Below are 9,226 nucleotides of genomic sequence, written 5' to 3' on the forward strand. Positions count from 1 at the left end.
CCCCCGTCGCCCCCAGTTCCACTTCTGAATTCCTCCACGCAAGCGCCAGAGAAAGGGTCCATTAACGGGGCGGCGCTGTGGAAGCTGTCAAGGCGGCCGGGGCCGGGTCCTCCCATGTGGACGGAGACCGTCCGTCAGAGACCCGCCTGGGGGGCTCTCTGCGCTCTTCCTAATGTTCACAACCAGGCCGCGAGGGAACCGGAGACCACCGCCTAAGACCACGGGGGTCTGTGGAAGAGAGAGGACAGGATGTACAGTAGCACAGCATAGGAGTGTCCTGCGTACCTACGGGTCAGGTCTGCGTCAGCGTCCGTCCACATGTCCTCCTGGTCTGGAGACGGGTCCTAGAGGGCAGAGCATAGCAGGCTCTCTGTCTGCTCCTCAGCGATGGACGTGAGGGACTCCATGGCGATGTGCTTGGGCTCACTGTGTCTTTGCTGTACAGTATGTTCTGGGTCTGTTTGTTTGTAATGTTGACCTGGTGTGTTTGTGTGTATGTGTGTGTGTGTGTGTGTGTGTGTGTGTGTGTGTGTGTGTTTGTTTGCTTCTCAGATACCAGACCATGCTGGACTGCTGGCAGGGGAGTCAGCGGAGCGCCCCACCTTCACTGAGCTGGTGGAGCGGCTGGGAGACCTGCTACAGGCCAGCGTGCAGGCAGGTGAGACAAAACAAACACACCCATAATAATCATAATCATAATAATAATTTATTTATAAAAGTTTTCATTCATTCATTTATTCCTTTGTATAGTACCTTTCATGCATAAAATGCAGCCTAAAGTGCTTGACGTGTGAGGAAATAAAACAAGAACAAATATGGCAGGAACAAAGTAAATACAACCGCCTGAAAGGAATAAATAACATGAAGATATCACGAAGAGTTTGAACATAAACATGGAATGACATAACAAAATAATAAACAACTAAATAAACACAGGCTCTAGCTAAAAGCATTCCACCAAACGTGCCTGTTTGATATACTTTGGCAGGGTGGGCCACAATATTGCATAATACATGAAAGCTGCTTCGCCGTTTTTGTGGAGTACTTTGAGCACGGTTAAAAGAGCAGCATTGGAGGATCTAAAGCAAGGGGTAATCAAGTCAAGTTCTAAGAGGTCAACTTTGACAAAATGGCCTCAAGCCAGGTCCGGTGGTGATGCGTGCGTTTGTTATGCCCTCAACACACATTTGTTTCCTTGCATATTCCTATCAAATTATATAGCAGCAAGTATGTTACTGTGAAATACGCATGGAAGTTAAAATATTGTTCACTTTAGTTGTATATCTGCAACTTACTTTAAAATCAAATGATGTAGGCTACATTTCAACCTGACACTTCACATTTAGGAGGGATTTCACATTTAGGAGGGATTAAATAAAAAGTAGGCTACTATAAACTTGAGTAAAATGAGGTCTACATTTAAAAACAAGGTAGCTTTTGAAATATATGAGACAAACAGGTTTAGAGATACCCGCAGTGAGAATGAATGTATACAACTCGGTCCATTCTTGATGGAACGCCCTATTTTCAACATCTATTTTTCTTATTTTAGAGCACGGCATGTATAGACTGAAGTTACTTCTGTCTTGTAGTATCTCACTTCCCTCTTCATTTGTTGTTACGTTTCTCTGGTCATGCAGTGTCCAACTCCAACTAATGTTAGCAAGGAATCGCTCTGATTACAGTAACGTTAAGGATAGCTAGGCTGTCACGTGTAGACTGGTTGACGTCAGGCAATGAACACGCAGATTCGATTGGCTAGCGACGCGTGAGATAGTAAACAAATGCCGTAATATACTACAAAGACTGCGCAGGCTCAAACTAGTTGCCTACGCTCCGTCAAAAGGGAGAAATTGATTTATCGGGTTATAGACGCGATCCGGATTGGATGGCTTCTAGGTCCGGATCCGGACCGCGGTCCGCCTGTTGGTGATGGCTGATCTAAAGGTTTAAAAAGGGCGTAAAATCATTTAGAAAAAGGCTGTGAGCCTCATCTAAAACAGGGCTGATATCATATGCTCTCTTCTTGGTCTTAGAATTCTGTATGAGAACCTCCAATTTCTTTATAGACATTTTTTTCCCTAGCCTAGCCTAGCAACCATGTATATGTAAGGCACGTGACCAACAGATATGTGCAGCTAAGGCAACAGCCCAGCCCAGAGCCACTTCCAAGTCGTGGAGGCGGAGACTGAAGACCTCGAACGCCACGATACCACAACCCCAGGCCTCCAGCCATAGATTGTCTTCACTAAACCACTTTTAACAATGAAATTAGTCACTGGATCCGGACAATGAGTCACTCGCATGGCAAACGTTTAGGAAGTAGTGCGGCTGCTTGAAGATGATGCAATGGCGGGGGGGGGGGGGGGTGCGGTTCAGCCCTGGGGGGTGCCCAGAGTCGCTAGGAGGGGAAGTCACACTCAACACAGCTTATCGCCTGCCTTTGATCCCGGCCGCAGCTGAGCACGAAGAGGAACCACACTTGAAAAAAAATGTTGGAAAAACAAAGTTGTTCTACAACCGTGATGTAACGTCAGAGGCCTTTTTTAGGATCTATTTGAGCAAATATCTTTGGGGCTGTCTTTTGTGGTGGGAGGCTGCGAACGTGAAGGATATTAGAGAGGAGGGGAATACGGGCCGTATTTCACAACAGTAACATCAACTGCACAGCCAGTAAGAAGGAGGATCCCGCTCTTATGACAAACTGACAGATGACTCAAAGACCTGGAAGAGTGATGATGGAATAATTCAGCTGATACCGACGCTGCTGACTGTCCCCCCATGTAATCCCCCATGTTCACGTTACAAATTATTTGGTTTAAATCGTTTCAGACAAATCAACTTCTCCTGACTAGCCTCGACCACATACTGAAAGCTGAGTAGATTGAACACGTATATCTATGGGACAGTTATATATATGTAACATAGGACATTTTGAAATGAAAACACTTCAAACAAAGCGAGGTCTGGTTTCATGGAAAGGGTACGACAATGAGATATTAAAAACCAGAGATGGAAACCAAGAGAGGAGAAGAAAAAACAGCAATTATGATTACTGATGGAAAACTGGCCCGTCTCCCACCCAAGAACAACACGCTCACTTCTGGTCATTTAATACCCAGAAAGGTACTTAAGAGGGCAGGTTTCAGGCTCGGAGAGAATGATGAAGACACCACAGAGCCTCACAGATACAGATAGCTCCCCGCTTGACCTCTTAGCAGGACCGGTCCCAGAGACTTCATCAGCTGCGGGCTGGTGGACAGACAGGTGGGGACAGCGTGCTGAGGAATCACATTAGGCCAGACAATAGCACCGACGTCCTACGGTAAACGTGCTGGGAGATGAGCCAGACATCACCGCACCACATAAAGACACGCAGCGGAACATTACGGATGACTCTCGCTGAAAACCATCCGCATGGGAAACGGTCCTGAAGAAAGAGCGCCCCCGGGCAGAAAGAGCGCCCCCCCCCCCCCCCCCACCATTAATACAGGTCTGTTACACAGAGGTCCTCTGGTCTCCCAGTCAGGCCTTCACCAGGCCGTCAGCCCGCCCGTCTCTCTCCGTCCGAGGCTCCCAGGCATTCCTCCCAGGATTTATTAGGCGTGACCTTGGTGTCTTTGGCCCGCTGCCACGGGCGCCTGCATGTCCCCGGGGTGTTAGCGCAGCGCGAAGCTCTCTGATGCCCTCTCCTCACGCGTGCTCTCCGTTCTGACGGGTTCTCCTCCTCTGGTCCCCGTGCAGGAAGGGAAGCATTACATCCCCATCAACACAGCCCTGCTGGCCAAGGCGGGAGACCCCTCCAGCCCGGCGGCCTCCGAGGACGCCCTCGCCCGGCCGCTGTCCCACCGCGAGTCTGGCAGCACCTGGTGAGAAGGGAGGGAGGGAGGGAGGGAGGGAGGGGGCCACGCAACACTGAATATATACAACCCTGAAAACCCAACGGGCAGATCACACGGGTCTCTCGTCTCTTTCTGTTCAAAGCCCTGATCCAGCCATGTGTGAATCAGCACCGCGCAGTTAATAAACAAGCCGCTTCACACGCCGCGGATCAGGGCTTTAAACAACTCTCCGCTAGAACACAGATAAAATTCCAGCCGTGAGGCTTGAACCTCGCACAATATGTTTCCAATCCCAACAGAGAAAATGTGGTTTCTTCGTGTGTCTGTTGGCTTCAGGATCCACAACACTCTCTCGCTCTACTCTGAATTGGTTCAACAGAACACAGTATATTTTATTAAGATAAAAATCATGGTCGTCTCACTTTATTCTGCACCATGTCCAAAAACAATCTCTGTTCATGTAAGTACATGAGAACAGTGTAATGAAAAAGGAGAGCGTGTGGGTCTGTGGAACCCTGATTGGCGTTTGATAAGGGCACATCGGCGCTCTGTAGCACGGTGGCCCCTTCAAGGAATTTCAGACCGCTGGTCCTAGATTTACGTCCACTTAAGATAATATTTGTCAAGTGCTTGTATTTTCACAGGTCCTTGCGCGTGTGTTTATTGAGAAGGTGTTGAAATGTAGTAATGACAGTTATCCTCTAAGCCGAATTAGGCAGCTAGTTCTCACGGTGTTGAAAAGTACAATAAATATGGGGTTTACTTTACAAAGAACATTTTCACTGACACTGTGTAATTGTTGTTCAAATTGATTATGTTCCCACTGATGTGTTATTGAAGTCCATCTCTTGGCACCTGTGTAATCCTGGACTTTAAATCAGTGCTTATTCTGGACGTTTGGGGATCTGACGTTGACAATCTCACCCCTTCAGGAACATTAAGATTCGTCCGGCAAGTGTGAAGACGTTTGACGAGGTTACCATGGAGAACGGGACGAATGAGGGCCACGAGGTAGACGACTCAAACCCTCAGGGACAGAACCGTCCCCGTTACCGTGGGGAAATATCGGACATTTCACACACTGGAAGGAGAATGAAAAATGTGTATTTTGGGGATACTGACTCCTTTCTTTCACTCACTCCTTCTCCCTCTTTCTCTCTTTCTCTATCTTTCTGTCTCTCTCCCTCTCTCTGTCTCTCTCTTGCTGTCTCTCTCCCTCTCTCTCTGTCTCTCTCCGTGCCTCTATTTCTGTCTCTCACTCTCTCTGTCTCTCTCCCTCTCTCTGTCTCTCTCCGTGCCTCTATTTCTCTCTCTCTCACTCTCTCTCTCTCTCTCTCTCTCTCTCCCTCTCTCTCTGTCTCTCTCCGTGCCTCTATTTCTCTCTCTCTCTCTCTCTCTCTCCCCCTCTCTATCTCTCTCTCTCTCTCTCTCTCTCTCTCACTCTCTCCCTCTCTCTCTCTCTCCCTCTCTCTCTCTCTCTCTCTCTCTCTCTCTCCCTCTCTCTCTGTCTCTCTCCGTGCCTCTATTTCTCTCTCTCTCTCTCTCTCCCCCTCTCTCCCTCTCTCTCTCTCTCTCTCCCTCTCTCTCTCTCTCTCTCTCTCTCTCTCTGTGTGCAGGGGGGTCAGTCAGACAGCGGGATGGGTCTGTCCTCTGACGACATGAACACTCTGAAGCGTCTGGAGTCGTTGGCATGCCGACCGCTCAGCATCATGGCCCTGGCGTGAGTGCACCTAATCCCCCACACCCCAATACTGTACACACACACACACACACACACACACACAGGGTCAGGCAGCCCTGGAAACACACCCGCTGGGCTGGAATGCAGGCTGTCATACACACATGCATACACACACACACACACGCACACGCACGGCCCGTTTCACACCCAAACCTCAATGACTAGTTTTCCCTTTTGTCAAAAGAGACCATGCGAGAGAGCCAGTGAGACAAAGGACTGGCGGGAGGGATACTGCCCCCAAGGTTACAACCCAGAAGCCAGAGAACAAAAGAGGAGTGGAAGTGTGACTTGGAGCTCGGCTGTTTTTAAGAGTCTGCAATAAAACTCAGAGGGTAAAAGCTAAAAGGGCGCTAGGCCTGACGGAGATGTGGTGAAGTTAGCTGCTGAAGAGCTTTCACCTCTTTGAGTAGAGGTGGTGTTTTCATACGTCACTCTTTTCGGGGTCTGTGTGGTACAGCTGTGACAGAGGAGACGTTTAAAGACGGACTTCAGAACCGTGCGTCAAGTCAGAGAGAGGAGATCTGCTCCGTCACGAAGAAAAATCCATTCTGGATGTCTCCCCACAGCGTCGGTCTCTCTGTGTACAGTAGATGCTTAATGGCTCTGGTCTCTCTGTGTACAGTAGATGCTTAATGGCTCTGGTCTCTCTGTGTACAGTAGATGCTTAATGGCTCTGGTCTCTCTGTGTACAGTAGATGCTTAATGGGTCTGAGCTGCAGCAGACTGTGGGGTTAATCTGCAAGGCCACACCCCTTGACTCAGTCGTTACCCTGTAGCCCTCATGGCACGGTGTCTCTGTTCCCCAAGAAAACAGCTTCAGAGCTGAAACAAAAGACTGCTTTGCTGTAATGCATCCTGGGCTGGACTGGTCATCTAGTACCAGTGCAGCCAATCACACAGAGCCCCATTAGAAGATTTGAGCCTGACTCCAAAACCCTCGAATGCCTGACTCAATATGAGCTGTATTCCACTTCCAGAGAAGTGGAGCCAAAACATCTTAGAAACAAGCAAGCACAGCTTACAAAGGAAAACAACAAAAAAGCTAAAATCCTAAACTGGCAAAATGGGAACATGAAACATCTGTGGGGTGGCGGGGGGGGGGGGGGGGGGGTTGATATGAATTTATGGAGCCGCTCTCTTTTGCCATGATTAATGACACTCCTCGGACCCCCCAGTGAACCCACCGCGAGGCCTTGGTTTGATTAAAAACATTCTGCGCCCCCCCCCCCCCTCAGCGACCTCGGTTTCACACATACACACACATTTTACCAGAGAACAGAGCGCTCCTCATCAAATGCTTCATAACGCTGGCCTCTGGGGGTCCTAACACACTTTAACACAGTCCTCCTCATCCCCGCCCCCGCCCGCCCACACCGCTGGGCTCTGGGTACCGACAGCGGGGTACAGCCACACGACCCACGTTGCCAGGGCCTTTAACCATGGGGACGGCAACCAGGCACGCAGGGGATAATCATCTATAGGGGGAGGGAGGGGAGGGAACCGCCTCGTTGGGCTGCTGCTCCATCACTGACACCTTTGGCCTCGCCAGGGTTTACAAGGGCCTCGCCAGTTACCCAGTAACATCTCCTCTCCTCACACCCACTTTTAGTTCTGCAGAATTCCACCTGGCACCCCCCCCCCCCCCTCTCCCTCTCTCACCCCCCCCCCCCTCTCCCTCTCTGCGTGGGGGTGTGGTGCATTATCCAACCCTGTACTATTGTTGCCTGGGCATGACTCACCTATACAAATTGCACTAATCGATTTTGGAGTGGGCTTTCCAACATACAACGCGATTGTTAGCGAGGTGTGAGATCATCCCACCGGGCTCTGACTCTGTGCCCCCCCCCCCCCCGGAGCTGCTGGGAAGCCTTAGCAACCCAGAGACAATGGGAGGCCATTACTCATAATCTGAGCGTTTACAGGAGCAGGCGTTGTTGACGGCAGGAAGAGAAGGCAGAGCGTGATTGATTGCGTTCCATATGGACGGAGCCAGCAGTTTGTCCCGCGCCACTCGCAAGAGAAACTCTGATCCTGAGTTATCGGCCGTCAGCTAGAGCCGGGCTTTCTGTCCTGCCACGGTGCTTTGGGTCATCGCCTGGCCCGGCTGGCCAACTCTGGTCACAGGAATGTATGAAAATGTTATATTGTCCCCCGTAACCCTAACTCTGTTGCTCCTCTCCGTCTCCAGGATGAAGGCCGTGAGCAAGAGTAAGGAGTGTGTGCTGACGGACGGAGAGAAGGGGGAGAAGTACCCTCCGGCCGTTCCCTCCCTGGACTACAGTCTGGACGACTCGTCCCTGGACCCCGGCCTGGAGTGCCACAGCCCCCCCCCCAACTACAACTACGTGGTGCGCTACTCCGCCCCACCGGTGTAACCCCACCCCTTCGCCCCCCATCGCCACCCTGATACAGTCCACCACCAGCCCCACTACCCAGGAGGATCCTAGTGACCTCTCCTCTGTTCCGGCTCAGACTCTGGTCTTCACAGATATCCAGATATCACACAGCCTTCCTCATTTTTAGCATCCTTTCAAAGTCGTACCTCTCGGCCGAGGCTTGAGAAAGAAACAGGTGTGACCAGCGCTCTAGTTGCAACGGAGGATTTGTTACCGAGGACAGCTTTCTCTTAATCTTGACTCTTAATCCAGCGTCTGGCATCTCCCTATGAGCCCAGTCTACAGGAAGAAGAGAGCTCTGGTCAGACCGACTCCCAGACTCCCTAGTTCAGTCTTGTCTGTGTCTGTCTGTCTGTCTGTCTGTCTGTCTGTCTGTCTGTCTGTCTGTCTGTCTGTCCGTGTCTATCTGTCCAGAGATACATCCTGGTGCTGCTGGTCTCTTCCATATGTCCCACTGTGATAGCCACAGATACAGCTAAAGACAGGCTCAGGAACGGCCCCAATCTACTGTGAACTCAGCGATGCACAAGCGCTTCCAGCTATGTAGGACAGACTAAGATTGAAACCGACAGGTTTCATACAAAACGCAGAGAGGAACGGAGACAGTATAACTGGGTTTCTTGTTTTTATTGATACTATTTTAATTCTGTATAAATGTTTTATAGATTTGGAAACTGGAAAGTAATTTGTTTTTCTATTATTTTACGGGTGGGGGGGGGGGGGGTGTCAGTCATAAAGGATATTGAGATATTGTGACCACTGACCAGAATGTTGATATTTTTTAGCAGATTTAGCGAATTCGGCAAAAGCCTATGTGATGTGAAAACAGGCCACACAGGAGGGGTTGCTGGGTAATTGAAGTCTGGAGCCTGTAGCCCTCATAGAGTCCTGGCTTCTTGAACTGGGTAGGACAGAGCGTGAGACCAGACCAGACGGCGTTGGATTTAACACGGCATCTCTAGCGTGAAGGCATTCTGAATGAGGAGTTCTATATGGATCCCCTCTTCTGACCCGACGCGGTCCAGATCCAGAAGAAACCTCAACTCTGTGTATTTTTGTTATGCCAGAGTGAGAAATTGAGATGATGTTAGAGCGCCACATGGACTTGTTTAATGTGTACAAAGCTAGTTAGAAACATGAGCATTAGATTAGAATTTCAACTGAAGCGCGACTCTGAAAGCACTAGTAAAATAAACTATGCGTATTTATTTAGGTTATAGCCTATACATTGTCACTTATTAATCCAC

General features: G+C 49.8%; 1 protein-coding gene across 1 annotated transcript in view; it reads left to right on the top strand.

The window, feature by feature from the left end:
- The window catches only part of kdrl (kinase insert domain receptor like), a gene marked incomplete at its 5' end in the record, with an annotated part of 46,670 nt that extends 38,095 nt beyond the window's left edge, over positions 1-8,575 (top strand). Inside the window, 7 exon segments of the mRNA XM_084448648.1 lie at positions 553-575; positions 578-654; positions 656-658; positions 3,745-3,869; positions 4,775-4,853; positions 5,459-5,562; positions 7,772-8,575. Of these exon segments, the coding sequence (XP_084304774.1) occupies positions 553-575; positions 578-654; positions 656-658; positions 3,745-3,869; positions 4,775-4,853; positions 5,459-5,562; positions 7,772-7,958 (598 nt within the window). The 3' untranslated portion in view covers positions 7,959-8,575.
- Positions 8,576-9,226: the final 651 nt, after the last annotated feature.

Source organism: Borostomias antarcticus, assembly GCF_949987555.1.
Source record: "Borostomias antarcticus genome assembly, chromosome: 14".
Lineage (NCBI taxonomy): Eukaryota > Metazoa > Chordata > Actinopteri > Stomiiformes > Stomiidae > Borostomias > Borostomias antarcticus.